This window comes from Rhipicephalus microplus, chromosome X, assembly GCF_043290135.1.
Source record: "Rhipicephalus microplus isolate Deutch F79 chromosome X, USDA_Rmic, whole genome shotgun sequence".
In the NCBI taxonomy this organism is placed as follows: Eukaryota; Metazoa; Arthropoda; class Arachnida; order Ixodida; family Ixodidae; genus Rhipicephalus; species Rhipicephalus microplus.
Window position 1 is genome coordinate 130,212,384 of NC_134710.1, and position 17,744 is coordinate 130,230,127.

At 43.3% G+C, this 17,744-nt stretch overlaps 1 protein-coding gene across 5 annotated transcripts in view; it reads right to left on the bottom strand.

Moving 5' to 3' along the window:
• Su(dx) (WW domain containing E3 ubiquitin protein ligase suppressor of deltex) overlaps positions 1-17,744 on the bottom strand; it is an 87,691-nt gene that overhangs the window by 41,378 nt on the left and 28,569 nt on the right. For all 5 annotated transcript variants that reach the window (XM_037427743.2, XM_037427746.2, XM_037427742.2 and 2 more), the window contains exons 8-9: positions 14,250-14,541; positions 3,252-3,347 (exon numbers count right to left, since the gene is read on the bottom strand). In XM_037427743.2, coding sequence (XP_037283640.1) covers positions 3,252-3,347; positions 14,250-14,541 — 388 coding nt within the window. The remainder of the gene's footprint in view (positions 1-3,251; positions 3,348-14,249; positions 14,542-17,744) is intronic.

Consider the following 17,744-nt stretch of genomic DNA (forward strand, 5'->3'; position numbering starts at 1 on the left):
ATTAAAAAACAATGAGCGAAAGTGGAGGGGTCAGGTGTCGCTCAAGCAACTATAAACTTTGCTTCTAAGGTCGTGGTCGCGATCGGTGGTGCGCATGCTAGCCCGGCAGCCATCAGCGGGTGACTCGCATACACTTCTACGTGCTGCATTCTCATCGCAAAGAGAATGTTCAAAAAGTGTTGCTCTCCTTGAAGTGGCCGCGTTTTCGAAAACCAGCATTTTGTACAGTTACGCGAGACTGGATCCAAATGAGTTAGATGCCAGCCTCAATTCGTTCAACATTTCAATTTGCTGCTATCGCATTCATTGCTTCACATTTGCAGTGCAACTGCGTCTCTCTTAGTTATGTACAGTCGCCCATGTTTATTTTTTTTTTCCCTTTACCTGAACACGCGATCGTTAGCCGCTGAATTGATAAGCGTGAAGCACAGTGGCCAAACGAACGAGAATACGCGCATACGCTTGATGAGCAGTGGTGTGCACGGTGCACCTGTCTTTGCTAGGCTGTTTTGAGAAACAGACACCACGCCCCCTTCTTTAGAGTGCTATTACTGCCATCCTTGATTTCTTTTCCTAATGCTGCCATCATGTTATGAAGAAACAGTTTCATTGGAATGACAAAGCAATGAATTCGATTGCAATAAATTATAAGGCTGGCAGCAAACTACTCTCTTAGATCTGATATCGAATAACTCTACAAAACAGGGCGAGATGGTCTTGTCGCCATGTCTTCGCACTGAGAGCGCAGCATGTGTAAGGGTTCACAAGCTATTCCTGCTGATGCATACCTAAGTTGCGCGCGCATAGCGATCGCGACCACGCCCTTAGGATCAAAGTTCACAGCTGCTCCTGGAGTGATCACAGCCTTTATAAAACCCAAACTATAACCGTTTTGATCAAAGCCACAAGACAATGTTTCAGCCACTTTTCCAGGCACGGCGCTTGATGGCTTTCCCATTTTGCGGCTAAATTCTGGTGCTGTGGCGCAGTACTGTGCTGATAGGCGAGTTTGGCGCAGCAGGAGTGGTTTGGCGCAGGATGGCACAAGTAAACGAGTTTGGCACTCCATGGCGCAAATGGCACAGCTGTTCCACCCCTGTGATTATTTAAGATGATGCAGGTAATCACAGGCTGGTTAGAAGCAAACTGGCGAGGAGATAAGGCAGCCCAGCATCTAATATTTCAAGCGGAGAAGTGAAGGGAATACGATGTACCATAGTACAGTTCTATGCTTTTACATAGGATTTCCAAATGAATGCTACTTTTCAACACATTGATTGATTTGTGGGGTTTAACGTCCCAAAACCACCATTTGATTATGAGAGACGCCGTAGTGGAGGGCTCCGGAAATTTTGGCCACCTGGGGTTCTTTAACGTGCACTCAAATCTGAGTACAACATTTCCGCCTCCATTGGAAATGTAGCCGCCGCAGCCGGGAATCGAACCCGCGACCTGCGGGTCAGCAGTCGAGTACCTTAGCCACTAGACCACCGCGGCGGGGACTTTTCAACACAGCCACAGCAATACAATACATAGCAGGAATCGCAATATGTAGAACATGGCTCAACGAATGACAGACTATTACTCCACTGTTTGCTAAATTGACAGCATGGTACTAAACTGCAAGATGCGTTTGACAGTTTCATTCCACTGTTGCTGCCAGCTCTGAGCTTTCGGATAAGCAACGATTTTATTTCCCCGTATGATTGGATAACAGTTGCAGTTTGCTCCCCAGGTAGCATTAATGTTGGTAGCATCTGTGTTCTATGCTGGTAGTAGCTGCACCAAAGTTACTGTGGCAACATCCAATTAGACGTATACATACACTGAATGTTACACCAGCCTTTAGCATAACTATTTATTCTTGCTTCGCTATGTAGCCATTATATTCTTGCAATCCTCATGCAGACACTGCACTTTCACGAGACAATTTTCCAAAGGACTCATTGCAAACATAGGACTTTTAACATGATTTTGTGGTTGTAGTGACAGTAACCATACGAATTCTGACCTTCACCCAGAGTTTTCGGTACTCAGACACTCTTCTCCAAAAAAAGTTTTTTTTACACTCCATAGTGTTCATTCCTGGTCAATTGCTGGAAAAAAAGTGCCATCATTAATTATGCAAGTAGATACAGTATGCTATAACACCTCTGGTCATTGGAGCGGTATAAGGTATCGCATTTAAAGCAATAATCACACGAGGAAGTTCATATTTTATATCGCATTGTTAAAAAGTAGCAGTTGGAACTATCCTCTGAATTTGGTCATCCAAGTTTTTTTTTTTTTTTCTGGACAATAAAGTAGTGCTACAAGAAGCCACTATCATAGCCATGACGTTCTTGGTTCAATCTAAGGTACCGAGACTAGGGTATTTAGTTTTCTTAATACATATAGGTACGGTTTTTATAGAAGGATGAGGAAGGCAGGCAGGGTAGGAAAAGAAATCTACTGTGCCACTACTCCTGAATAACACAATGTGAATAATGTCAATGTGAATGCAATGCGAATAGGCAACCAGAGAATGCATACGTAGTGGATCACTTGGTACATCAAAGTTCATTAAACTTGTATAGCTTCAGTCAAGTGTGGTATAGCATTGTGAGCACAACAAGCACAACTGCCATGTTTGAAAGTTGCTGCACTTAGGCAGAGGTACCAGTTATCTTGCCACATTGTGAAAAATGGGCAGGGTACGAAAAGAAATGCTTACACATAAACAATCCAATATACCAAAAAAATACACAGACTGCTTACAATCTAAGTTGTCATTGGTAAAGATTAAGTGGTGATATGCCTGTACATAAGCATAAGCATATGAGAACAGCGTAAAACAGTGTGCATACATTTTGGCTATGCACACACACACACACACACACACACACACACACACACACACACACACACACACACACACACACACACACACACACACACACACACACACAAAGTAACATGCCTCTGCTTCTAGCAATAAGGAATAAGATAAAACTGGAAAAGGCTACTTTCACAAAATATAAAATTGCACATAGGTTAGGCACACTGCTAATCACAAATGCCTTTTCATTGACATTTACAGACAATACATACATTGCCCTTTTGCTTTGCTGAATTTGATATTGTGCATATTTTAAACCACTTGATAAAACTGCAAACCCACACTTATCCTAACATGCTGGCTTTGTCAAGCCCAGCTAAGTACAATAACCTTGAAAAAAATAAATAGTGAAAAAATGTGCAGCCGAACTAACCCAGGAGGCAAAGGCTGCGGTCGTTCCCATGTTGTGCTTCGTGTGTTGTGGTCCACATAGTACTTGCGATTAAACTGGTCGTACCTCACCTCCCACCTGAGAAGATGAAACAAAAACACTTAAAGGCACCAAAGCAAAAATACAATATCCAATTTTTACAAATGCCCTCTTCTCAATATGGAGTTGCATACATGAACCAGTAATGTGATCACTATAAAATGCGGAGCAAGCCCCCCCGCTTCCGCCACCCCTCATGGTGAAGAATCATCTAACCAGATTTGGGAGAGGGTGCTTGCTCGGTGCCGGACTAGTCATTGGCGCTTATTTCAGATCTCCTGAAAAAGGGAAAGAGTGTTTGCTCGAGTGGGGGAACTTGGTCGGCATTTTACGCAGTCTGAGCCACAAAGACCTTATCAAGACAATTTTCTGATGATTGATATGTGGGGTTTAACGTCCCAAAACCACCATATGATTATGAGAGACGCCGTAGTGGAGGGCTCCGGAAATTTCAACCACCTGGGGTTCTTTAACGTGCACCCAATTCTGAGCACACGGGCCTACAACATTTCCGCCTCCATCAGAAATGCAGCCGCCGCAGCCGGGATTTGAACCCGCGACCTGCGGGTCAGCAGCCGAGTACCTTAGCCACTAGACCACCACGACGGGGCTCAAGACAATTTTCTCAGGACAGCTGTGTCTAAGACACAAAGCACCCTATCAAGGCAATTTTCTCAAGACAGCGGCGCACGCGAACTTCCTGAAAGAACCCGCGCTGTGATTGGTATCATTCAGTTCAACAGAGCTGCCAATCCCACATTGTTCAACACAAATACCCAAGCTTAGGTACAGCAGTAAGGCTATGTTTTCCAATAGAATATGCATGCATGTCATTTTATTAAAAATATCATAAACGGTGGAGTCCACTTAATCCTCTTTACCCCTCGGCTTCCACGCGTTTCGCGGACGTTCCTTCATGGTGTTCCTTGGGACCATTTTCGCACTTGCAGGCAGCATGGGTTGGTGCATATAAATAGCAAATAAAATTCCCAGAAAGCACCATATAATGACAAATCTTGTTTTATTCTGTTAGCAGTGCTTCACCGCATCAACTGTTTGAGTACAATGTTCGTGTGAAAAACATTGAGGTACACAGGCATGTGAAGAGCAACATTGCATCTTTCCCACTCAAGCAGCTCAAGCAAAATATCAAGCAACTGGCAAACATTAAATAATGTGCTGCCATCTATAAAAAATTGTCAAAAACAACCAAATTTGGCTTTTGGCCTCGCCATCGTGACTGGCTACTGCTGGTTGCAAAAGCCCATTGGTTAATTTATCATGTGAAGAGCTCAAAGTTCATTGTGACATCAGGCCATTCACTCCCTCTCTCCATCTACAAATGTTACAATACACCTGGAAATAATCTTTCAGTGTAAGGAATGATACCAATCACAGAGAACCGCCCACAAACAATGCCTACTAGGTCCAAGATTTGATACTCTCCATGCATCCTTCCTTGTAACCCATGATTTCTTCAATTATTTGAAGAAGAATCACAATCTCTATACAAGCCTCCAGTTCCTTTTTTTCCCCATACATTTCCCATTTTTATGTTAAGAGGGATTTTCTAGTTGCTTTGGTTGCATGGTGATGCAAGATGCAAGGTAAAGCGAAATACTTCCCGAATTTCCAGAGCATTATTTTTATTACATTAGAAAAGAGACCTTATGATGGTGTTCATGCTTTCAGTAGAAACTATAGTTTACACATATCCCGCAGGAGTACGACCACTGGCGTGGGTTTGGTCTTAGCGAGCAACATGGCCGCACCCACCGTCGCCTTGTGTGACTAACGCCGTTGCACACGCGCGTTCGGACAGCCAAGGCGCCAAGCACAGCATGGAAAGTACACAGTACTGCTATCAACAATTCATAACAATTTATTGCCTGTGGCAAGACCAGAAACGCAGTACAGCGCCCATTCCAAAAGGCGGCGGGAAAGCAAAAGAGGCTTATTCACGCCATAGGCGAAAGTACAATAAAAAGGGTGCCCCGAGCACGTTTTCGTGGGCGAAAGGGATCGAAATATATCGCCACTGAAGAAAAACAAGCCCTCAGGACTATGCTGCGCGCTCTTACGATCAGCAACAACATGGCTCGATCGAGGGCACACTTTGCTCGCGTTGACTTCCAGAGGTACAGGTCCGCGTAGTAAGACCACACGTCAAACACAACGCACCTCTTTGACCTAGCGTCCGGAAAGGGCAAAAAAAGGTAAGCATCCGGCGTGGGCGCAAGTCACCGCTGGCGAGTCCGAGCGAGCTCCAAAGAGAAAGAGAGCTGACAGACGTAAAAACGTGTTCTCACCCTTCAATGTCCAGAGAAAATCTCTCTCCCAGCATGCACGCGCGAAATTTCCCAGGTGACTTGAGCGCAGCGCCAGTCGACATCCGGTTCGAATCAATGTTGAGTGAGAGGGGTTAACGTGACTACCGATCTCAAAGCACCAACGAACCGCGAAGGAAGGGAGAGTCATGTTAGGAAATGAGCATAGGACAGCAAATCTTCTGGAGCTCACTCAGACTCACTCATAAAATATATTTTGAGCTTTGGACTCGCACTCAAAAATTTTCCTGAGCCAGATTTACTCAGACTTACACTCATGAAAATTTTCTTCAACCGTACTCACTCGGACTCAAACTCATCAAAATATTACTCACCCGGACTCACTCAGACTCACACTTCGATCTGAGTCTGAGTGAGTCCGTGCGAGTCGACTCATGAGCCAGCAACCTAGAATGAGCTTCTTCGACCATGGTTTCAATGTTCTTTAACAGGGTGTCTACTGATTTGATATTTCTAAATTCCCCGACTTTTCCAGGTTTTCCATGATGATTAAAAGCAAATTCCATGACCGCCATGTCTGCTTGGAAAACTCTGTGCACTGGAAACAAACCCTCAAGTTGTAAAAAAAAATCAGGCGCTTCATCTAAAATAAGTCAACATATTTACCAGACGCACTCAGAATTTTCAGAGCGCGTGCGGTAAATGTGAGAAAAATTTGTATGTCTGGCTAAAATAAAACACCTGAGCCAGGCAGTGAGCAAGTCAGCTGTTAGATGTTCGGAAGAACCACGAAGTAAACGGGCCACTTGAAAGTAACCACCAATGAAAGTTTGAAGGAGCCTGCGATAGTCCAACACCGCAGTCAAAGCTGCTAGGAAATGCAGAAGTAGTGCCATCTCGCAGCATCCGTGCAAAATGGGGACACGGGAGCCTGGCCAGTTCTGCCACTGGAGTATAATTTAGTTTCTTATAATGGCTATAGGCCACGCCGCATAGGATGTGGATTGGATTGAATTGAATTAGATCGACCTGAACTGCTGATTTTACCGACTCAACTATTTAGGATGTAAATTGTATTAGATCTGACTCGACCTGGATTGCTGTATTTACTATTAATTTGCATCCCCCCCTAACTTGCGCACTTCTAGAATATACTTTTCTGCAAAAAAAAATTGAATAACTACTACTAGTCTATCCTATGTACCTTGCCTTGACAACGAGTAACGACAACATTGCAAGAACAGAGCCGCATTGCAAAGTTTTCCTTCTTTTTTTTTTCGACACGCACATGCATGTTTGTATTTTATGTCTCTGAGCTCTGACACTTGAAGTGCAACGGAAGTCCTCAGATGACTGCAATGAAAGCTGGGGACGGCGTTTAAAATGCCGATGTTTGAATATGTGATGGCAAGAAGGAATCTGTCAAGGTGAAGCAGCTACCTTGATTCCACAGATACTTTGATTCCACAGATTCCACGTACTCTTCTGTGGACGTCACATTAAAAAATAATTGCGGATTTATTTTTACAATACCTCACAAAACTGAAACGAGAAATTTACCTTAGGTTACACAAGTGCTACCCTTGAAACACGAGCTACCAGATATAAGTGTGTAGCTGAGGATGGTTGCTGTTGCATCACCAATAATAATAATAATAATAATAATAATAATAATAATAATAATAATAATAATAATAATAATAATAATAATAATAATAATAATAATAATAATAAAAGGCCTGAGTAGCCTGGTAAGCTTCTGCTGAAGGCAGTTTTAGCCTAGACAAACATAAATAAATTTACAGAAGTGGGTAATGTAGCTCGAAAGTCAGATATTCCGTGCAATATGTAGAAGTAACACACATCAAAATAGTGCATGTACCAACGTGTAACCTGAGGAATGCTTTAGCCAAAGTGAAGGACAAGTTGGCGAGCAGGGATTTCCTTGACCTCGTTTATGCCATAGGCTGCCACAATTGTGACAACCAGTACATCAGTGAAACTGGTGATTTCAAGAAAAGAGTTAAACAACATAAATATGATGCCACAAAACAATGCGTGGCCTCAACTGCCCTCGCTGACCACGCGGAATCCACAGACCACCAATAGACTGGTCGAACACGTGTTTTCTGGACAAAGAAAAAACCTGCATGTTCCCATGGGGGGACTCGAATAAATGCATCACAGAGCAGTGGGGGTATTACATGAATGTTGCATAATTGGGTATGGTTTGGGAATGCTTAATTATTATTTCATCTTTAATATTCATATTTATTGAATGAAAGAAAAATGTTGTCTTTAACGAGATGTAGGACACTGATGTTGGGTTGTGCCCCACTACTGGTTGAAGGTACTGCTGCTTCCATCGCATCTACTCGAGTAAGCAAAGCATCAAGTCAAGCAGAAGCCAAGTAAAGACACCCCCAGTTGGCACGAGATGCGAGCATGCGGTATGAGACTCGAGACGCAAGCATGCGCAGTAGGGTGTAGACACCACCGCCAACACCGAATTTGCAAGTAGGTGTGACTATAGAATGCTCCGCATTCAAAATAAGCTTTCATCATGCCTGCACCTGGAATCCAGATACAGACTACTGTACATACGCTGGAGTGGCGGGACACTTTAGACAATGTACTCTTATTGCTTACGTCACATATTTAGGGGTACTTCGGGACGCCGTGCCTTTCTTAAGGCTTTAATGTGAACAAGGCTCTCTTTTATATTGGGTGCCGAAATGTCAGTAAACGTTGTGTTCTATGGGTCTGTGTATACTTTCACGTTTACACTAAGAAACAACAGTTATGCACTGTTTTTTTTTTTTTTTTCACACCTCTTCTAGCAGCTCACTGTAGTTGCAGTTAGAAGAGCGACATTGTAAGCTTTCATCAATGGAAATGCTTATTTTTATGACGGCCGCACAGAACTGCTGTCAGTTTCCATGACCTGGCCAGGTTTTCCATAAATTCCTCGACTTTTCCATGACTATTCCAGAAGGGTCCAAATTCCCCGACTTTTCCAGGTTGGTAGACATCCTGGCTAAACACAATATCTCACGTAATCGGTACTGTTCTTGGTGCAGTTTGACATACAATATCTTTGAAAACAAGTTCTAAGTGCTTCCAAACCAGTAAGAACATTTTTCTTGGAAGAGCAGACAACATAAGCTATATCCATAAAGAAATTCCCTGGAAGAGCTGGCTGTAATTCACGCCTCTAATTCATAAATATTGAAACAGTGCATGAACGACACTGTTGAGGAATACATGCTAGTAAACGCAAGTTTAAACGTGAATCTAGGTAAGGCTGATAGTAATGCTAAGGACGACTAGATAGGATCGTACGTCTGCAAAAGAAAGTGGAACTGACTCAGACTCACTAAAGAAATATATTTTGCACTTTACACTCACTCAGACTAAGACTCACCAAAACTTTTCTTAGCTGAAATCACTCACAATCACAAAAATTTTCTGCAACAGGACTCACTCAGACTCAGACTCACAAAAATATTACTCACCCGGACTCACTCAGACTCATGGCTGGATCTTAGTATGAGTGAGTCCAAGTGAATCGATTGATTATTGAGTTCGCCGACCTATGGATATGAAAACAGCAGAAGTAGGCAAAAAAGTTTGCGCAATGGCGGTGGACTAGCCTGAATTCCCACAAAACCCAGGTATTACAAATGTGGAGGATGGAAGAAAACAGACGAAGAAAGAAAAGAACAAAAATAATAAAAATAAGTGCTCAAGATCATGACGCACACTGTCGAACCGGCACATCTTCTTGCTTCTTTATCATCCCCCCAGCTACATAGCTTTTCTGGCGCTCACTAGAACGAAAGGAAAGAGAAAGTGTTTGCAACAAATCCCTGTTGCTCTGCTTATACTTGTTCGATTCTAAAAGCTTTTGCAGCAGTCAATTCATGGGGCAATGAGATCTCCAAGTTAAGACACTCAACAATTGCTTAGAAAAGTACTACAGGGCTCCTTTAATGCATCTGTCCTCCTGAATGCCTAGTATTGAGGCCGTGTTAATCTTAAGGGCTCCTAAGTGATCCTAAAAGTGGGGTACTAGATTCTAAATTATTAAACTAATAAAATTGATTATCTAAATGTCTGTTACTGCTTGGAAACCATAATTTCTCAAGTGTTGATTTTTTTAATTCAACATAAGTGCATAGAACTACTGTACCAGAATTAAAATTATGCACTTGGGCATTTTTGTTACAAATTCAGAATGGTGTTAACTCGAAATTTAGGTCCAAGAGGTGAATAAGTTACTAAGATTGTAATATTACTTGGATGTTTATAAATCTGGTAGGGTAAAAAAAGAGCATAAAATTTAGACGAAAATGATATGTGGATACTCCCCTTAGTCACCGAGAAAAGAATTTCTCAGCATGGCAAAAAAAAAAAAGCATAGGATGTATAGGGCTTACCCTGTCCTCATCGTCATCTGCAGCCTAACTACACTCACTGCAGGGCAAATGCCTGTTCTATGTTCCGCCAATCAAGCCGGCTCTAAATCTATTTGAACAAAAGTTACAGTATGTTAAACTTTTACGAGTGAGTCAATTTCAAGCTGGAATTTCACTCGCGCATATTCAATATACCATACCTTTTCTACTAATGGGTCTACAACATCCATTTTGATGCACTGCACACACTTCAGAATCCAGATTTTTGAGATATGCTGATTTACTTTGTAGCTCTCTCAATTAAAAAAAATTTAAAAATTGCTCACCAAAAGACAAAATATTTGTATTGTGAAAAAAGCATACAAATACCATATACTCCCATAATGAACGCACTCGCATAATAAACGCACCCCCTACAATCATCTGCTAACCGTCACATGGCCTGCGAGCTGGACCGGCGATTGTGGGACTGCCGGAAAGGAGGCCAGCGGGAAAGAGGAAGCGAGGGCACCGCTGGCCTTTTTGCTCGCTGGATCACTTCCGTCTTTTGCCATGTCTTAACCTTAATATGGTACAGCAGTCAGCACCTTCAACTCGAACGCTCCGACACGTGGCCTCGGCTCGCTTGGACTGAGGTCAGCGCCGGAATGATATACTTGCTGCAGTTGACAATAGAGAGAGCGCGCCTCGGTTTCGCTAGCAAATTTCTGTTTCCAGTCTGTCTGACCAGCGGGTCGAATGCACCGCCTTGGCATCCCGTTTTCGCCACGTTCCACTCGTGGCTACGTTAACGCACATCCCCATGGTGTTCGTTGTCGTATACTTATCTTGACAATAAACCATTGCGTGCAATAGCTTACGCACCTTTCGAGTTAGAATCCGTGGCTGCTGCTCGAAAGAAATCACATGTGTAAAAAAGCAGAGCAAATGCAGGTTCATGACGTTTGTAAAAATTGCCCAATAGATATATCTGAAATGTGGCGGCGTTGTTCATGTTCTAATTCATTAATTTTCAGATAGCATGAATTGAACTGTTCTCGCAATTTAGAGCGTGCCATACTGTCCGGTTCATGTTGCATGGAAGAAGTAGTCTTGGAGCACAATGTTTTTGCGTGTCTTCAGCAAGGAAGAAGCGTGGATACGACGCAAACAAAGCAATTCTTGTGAGTAGTTATTGCATAAAACCTTAAACCATCTTATTAAATAGGATACTAACTCTTCATGTAAAAAAAATACTCATTATAAATGGAATATACTAGACAGTGGCACTGAGAATGTGCACATACAATAACTCGTTGCCTTATCACATCTTCCTGATGCACGTCGAAATTTCCGTTGGCCTGAGCTACGGCGCCCCTCATAATCAAATTGTGGTTCTGGGACATTAAACCCCAGATATTATTACCCACACAAATCTTGCGATCCAACAGCACATCTTTCGTGCCGCATGAACCAAGCAGGAAGGCACACTCTAAATTGCAAGAACAGTTCAATTCACTTTGTCTAAAAATTAATGAATCAGAACATGAACAACACTATCCCATTTCAGATTTATTTATTGTGCAACTTTTACGAACTCCACGAACGTGCTCTGATGGAGGCGGAAATGTTGTACGCCCGTGTGCTCAGATTGGGGTGCACGTTAAAGAACCCCAGGTATTCGAAATTTCCGGAGCCCTCCACTACGGCACTGCGGCGTCTCTCATAATCGTAGGATGGTTTTGGGACGTTAAACCCCATATATCTATCAATCCATTAATGTGCATTTGCTCTTCCTTTTATACAGTAAAACCTCATTAATTCGAAGTCACAAGGACTGTAAGAAATCTTCCAATCAATCGGGTTTTCAAATTAACAGAACATACAAAAAGTGGGATTCAAGGAACTTGAAATTATTCAAAGCAATCGGGGCTGGTGGTTCTGCTGTGCCGGCTAGTTTGCATCTCCAAGAATTATGTTTTCCAGCAATACTTGGTCACAATTTTGCTGCATATGGGGAGGAACGATGAGCCTCGCTGCTACCACCATAAAAAAAAAAGCAGTGATCTACTAAAATGCACGCCTGCAAAAAACAAGACATCTTCACTGCAACACAGTACTGACACGTGGGCAGCATGTCATCCACTCCTTGCTGCATCAGCACATGATGTGACCATTCGCCCATTCTTTTTGAAAGAACAAAGAATTTAGGGATGGACACTGATGAAATTCGCAATGTGTTTTAGCTCGAAAGCATCATCATCGAAGCTTTCGAACGATTTCCGAAGTAGGTGTTGCAGGCAAGAGGCCAGCAGAGCAAGTACGCTAATTGGGGGAGCAACCGGCACTCAGTCGTTCGCATACATTGCAAATTCCGCCACACTGATGTCCTTTCCCAGAAAGATAGGGTGAATCATGGCACGCAGACGTTGGGAGAAACATGCAACATGCTGCACGCGCGTAGCACTGTGTTGCAGTGAAGCACGTCTTATTTTCTGCTGGAGCACATTACAGTTGATTGAGAGTGCTTTTTTTTCTATAATTTTATTTTGCGTGCTGGAGGTAGCGAGGCTAAGGTGCTTCAGCTGCCATTTATTTGTATCGCTAGGTTGCATTGTCCTGTGGCTCTTAGAAGCCATCGTTTCCGTGGACTTGTGGCAAAATCGGGATAGGAAATCGGCACCTGGTACTCAAAGTTTTTGCATCAACTGGCCTGGTGCTGATCGCCGCTTCAAATTATCGGCTCAAACTTGCGTTGCAAAATACTAGACTGTGGAAATACTTCGAATTAAGTGAGATTTCGAAATAACCGAGTTCAAAATAATGCGCGTTTACTGTACATGTGATTTGTTTTGAGCAACAGTCGCGAATTGGAACTGGGACAATGATTTATTATCGAGATAGGATATGACATCGAATGCCATAGGTGAGCGCGATAATGTAGCCTTGAGCGAAACGTGGTGAAAATGGGATGCAAAGTCAGTGCATTCGACCCGCCGATCAGGCAGACTATAAACGTGGGAAATTTGCTAGTGGAACCAAAGCGTGCTCCATCTGTTGTTACCAGCAGCAAGCATATAAATTTCAACGCTTGGCAACGGTGACCTCAGTCCAAGCGAGCCGAGGTCACGCGTCTGAGCAAGTTAAGGTGCTGACAGCTGTATAAAAACGGCTCCATGCAAAACTGTATGAGTAAAATAGCACGCCTTAAAGCAGCAAAAACAACAGTTTTTGATACCAAACCTCAAGTGAAATGCTGTTAGTATTAGAGATGATTGACCTAGAATGTGCGACTCTGGCATAATTTCCAAGGTCCAGCCTATCCTCGGAAGATATCTCTGACAGGAGTTAGTCAACTGCTGATTTTTCAGACATGCTTAAATATTCGGATGCTTTCAAGGCGCAGTCACAAGATTTATCGATGGCAATCTATAAGGTCTGAAAATTTGGAAAAGGACACTCTTGGGCGTCCAACTTTTTAGACCTTCTGCACGAACTGCTGGTTCAAAACAAACTTACTAGAGTCGTCCGCTCTTGCACCACTGCCTTTATGTTTTGCATTATCGTTTCCCAACGCTCCAGGAGACACAGCAATTTTTTTCCATGTTTTATTAGCATTGACGACACTCACCACAAACTAAAATTTGCAATTGGCGCATAAAGTGAGATTCACAGCAGATATCGCATGTAATTACAAGAGCCTGGGAATGCACCAAAATGCCTGATAAGTGTACTGAGGGGCACTGAAACTATTTTGATTGTGGCTGTGGAAATTTGACTACATGGGCAGACTTTAAAAAATCATGACGTCTTTTTTTTTTTTTAGAAAGCCAGACTTTTCGGCCGATTTACTGGCTTCTAGGGGGGTGCGAAAAATTGGACATCAATCACCAACTGGGAATACCAAAGGACAACCAGAAGGTACATATATCCACTTAGGTGATGCGAACACCTATTTGTTACAAACAAGAAAGCTATAAAGTGACAAGCTCTGTAGCATTTCCAAGATCGTTTCAGTGACATAACTTATTTACAACTGATTTAAACTTGTTTCAGTTAGTTTGCTTTTTTGCTGTAGTTTACTCTGTCTCCCAGATCAACGTTGATCTTTTCTGTTTCTTTTAGCAGTAATGTGGAAAACAAAATAAGGCATTCTTTTACCATTGGAGCAAAGGTTATTTTGTTTTAGATACAAAAGCTTTGTGCCCTTGTGCTATTTTTGAATAAACGTGTTGACTGAGTAGTGCTGCACTGACCCAGGGGGCAACTGCTCCTCATCGGTGGAAGCCCCTGAAGCTGCAGCGGGTGGAGTGCCTGCAGGGCCCGCCCCTGCAGCTGCACCTGCGGCTGGGGTCGTGCGGCTTGCACGACCACAGGGCGAGGCAGGAACACCGGTTCTGCGCTGGCGACTCTGCTGACCTGAAGCTCCTTCGGAAAACGTTTCCGTAGCAGTCAACCAGCTTCCTGCTTCCCCGCCACTATTGTCCATGCGGATAACCATGGTAGAGGTCGAGGACCATGGTGAGGCCTGGCTACCAGTGCCTACACCTGCATTCAGATTACAAAAGTGTAATCAACAGTAGAGTCTAACGTAAAATACATGCCCCGAACTACCACAAAAAGTACTGTGCGGCACTTGAAAGGACGAATCTAGAATATGCAAATCAATGATGCTTTTACATGAAATTCCCAATGCTATTTCAATAGCCCTGAAGAGCTGAAAAAATAACCGTCCATCACAGTCTGCACCAGCTAATCGAAACCAAGCAGTTGTGGCTTAGCAGCCATACTGCTAAACATAAGAGTGTTGATTTGACTTCCAAACAGAGTAACAATTTTCATGGGGGTCAAACATGAAAAAGACTTCCGCTTTTCGCCCCAGATGGCCAAATAAATCTGATGTCCCCCACTACAGCATACCTCTCAATTATACTTCTGTTTTAAGCGATGATAAACTGTTGAGCAGGGAAAGTGCTGGAGCCGACGCCTCAATCAGAAGACTAGTCTCTTGGCGTATTCCGTTGGCCGTTCCGATCACGACTCGGAGTCGACAGATGTCGAGGCCGCTCGCAATCAGAGCGTGTAAAGCGGTGTACCAACCCAATACATAGGCGATCTCAGAGCAGCGCACCACACCTGCAGCGCCACCGTGCAGCCACAACGGAAAGCTGCAGGGCAAACATTCCTGCACCGCATCGACAAATGGCGCCGATCAGTTTGCTGGACAATTCCGACATGTCTTGACACAACGGCAGCCTTCCGAGTTCAGCACACAAATCTGGCAATTGTTATCGTTCACGCTGCTATCTTCAAGGCAAATCATGTGGCTGTCTACGAGCTGTTGTAATGACATCAGTGAAATTTCCTCCATCTTCGCTAGCCGCCTCCTTATTTGCATGATGCATTTATGGCTTCGTAGATGTGAAGTCGCCATTAACAAGGCACGAGCACGAAGTGTTACGCGCCCGGCGATGTCCTTTTCCACAATGTGCACTCGCGCTGTTAGCGCTTATCACCTAGTTCACCTGCCGGCAGCCACGCGATTTGCTCGCTTGTGTCCCCTGATCCGTCCTTCAAGTCAGATTGTGCCACGCTTTCACGACGAAGTCAGAGCAGTCGGGAGCACTACGAGCCAAAGGCTGACACTCCAAAAGAACCAACTGAAGGTAGTCAGAGCGCTCGAATTCTACCAGCCACTTTTCAGAGCACTCCAGAGCTTTCTTAACACCCAACCAAATGCGCCATTTGTTGACTCTTTGATTACCATGCCTATTCAAATCTATCAATGGTGATTGATGCTTGATTCAGACGGTATGATGAACTGATGAAACGAACCCTTTAAATTCAAATTCAAATTATGGTATCAGCTTCGCAATGCGACAGTCCTGAGCAGTAATAATAGCCAGAAATCCATGCTAGCATTTCACTAGAGAGCTGCATGGAGACTGAGAAGATTTATTTTACCAATACTTAGTTCCGAAGGTCTTCTGCATTTATGATTTGTGAAGCTGGCCTTTTTAGCCAGTTTCCAGCAGTTTTGGTTTAGCTTCTTTTGTAAAATCCAACAGAGGGCCGCATCCAGTATCACTAGTCCTGTTTCATTGCAGGGCCATCCCGAGTGCTTGCATCACGTGCAGCATCTTGAGAAACGCACGCCACTCGAAACTATCTTGCAACGACACCTCAATTGAGCAATAAAGGCATGAGCTTTGATTTCGAAGATGACAATACTTCAGCTTCAATATGTGGAGTTTTTATCTACCAAAACCACCATATAATTATGAGAGATGCCTTAGTGAAGAGCTGCAGAAATTTCGACCACCTAGGGTTGATTGATATGTGGGGTTTAACGTCCCAAAACCACTATATGATTATGAGAGACGCCGTAGTGGAGGGCTCCGGAAATTTAGACCACCTGGGGTTCTTTAACGTGCACCCAAATCTGAGCACACGGGCCTACAACATTTCCGCCTCCATCGGAAATGCAGCCGCCGCAGCCGGTATGCGATCCCGTGACCTGCTGGTCAGCAGCCGAGTACCTTAGCCACTAGACCACCGTAGCGGGGCAACACTTCAGCTTCAAGCTCTGATGTACCACATCACAACGCCAGCTGTTTAACAGCTGGTTTGGATTTGCAGCCTCAATTGGTCTACTCCACTATGCATGCGTAGCTGCTGACCTTTGTGCACAATCTTACAGCTACTCCAGTGGAAGGTCCACATGTCAATTCTTGTCCTGCCGAGAAGGCCGCGCAAAGCAAACCTCGGCCCTGAACAACGAAGCAATGAGAGAAATTTTACAACTGTAAGCGATTTCGTCATTTTTTTTTTTTCACAGTAGATGTGACCAGTGCCGTCCACAAAAACACAAATATAATATGCTTGGATGCATATTTCGGAATGCCAATTTAAGCAGAGAAAGGTGGCCCATGGAAAGAGCCAACACAAGGGGAATAGGTGAAGTTCGCTTGATTTAAGATTTAAAGGCACCGGCCAGGCCCTACACATCCTACGCGTTTTTCGTCATCTTGAGGTATCGTTTCAATAAATTCTTTACCAGTAGAACCAAATTTTTTTAGTTAATTGGCATCTATAAAGATTTGTAGCATAAAAACTGTAAAGTGCATAACTTCAATTCTGGTTATTTATGCAGAATACAAGAAAAATAAATTGGTTATATTGAAGTACATACGGAATAATAGTACCTAATTAATGAAAATACTGTTTTCAGATAATAGAGTTTCAAGTTAGAAAACCACTGAAAAGCAATCACACTTAGTCACAAACAGCGTACAACTATTTTATTTAATTGCTACAAGCTTGGTAATGATTGCCAAAGTCAATTTTTCGCTTTGGGGCCTCTCATAATGCTTGGCTTGCTTTTTTTCGTGAGATGCGATGCTGCTTTATCCGGTTTTCATCGTCGAGCGTGGTCAATGTTTTCCAGCAAATCGACTGTAGTTCGGCCAGCTTTCAATCCTCCCTATTTCAGAATTTCAACTCGTGTGATACTACGACCATTAAATGCAAGAACAATAGCAATGTCACAATCCTTAAAACCCCCGAACCGAAACAAAAACAAATACCCGTTGTCCCCAGGCGTGTAATTCACCTTGAAGGAGGCTGAAAAGGCTGAGAGGTTTAATGATAAAGAACTTGCTGGTTCAGCACTCTGCACCTCAGTACATCACTGGCATTTATTCACATTTACAAGAGAACTCTATGTGTTGCTACGAAATTTACACTTGCTG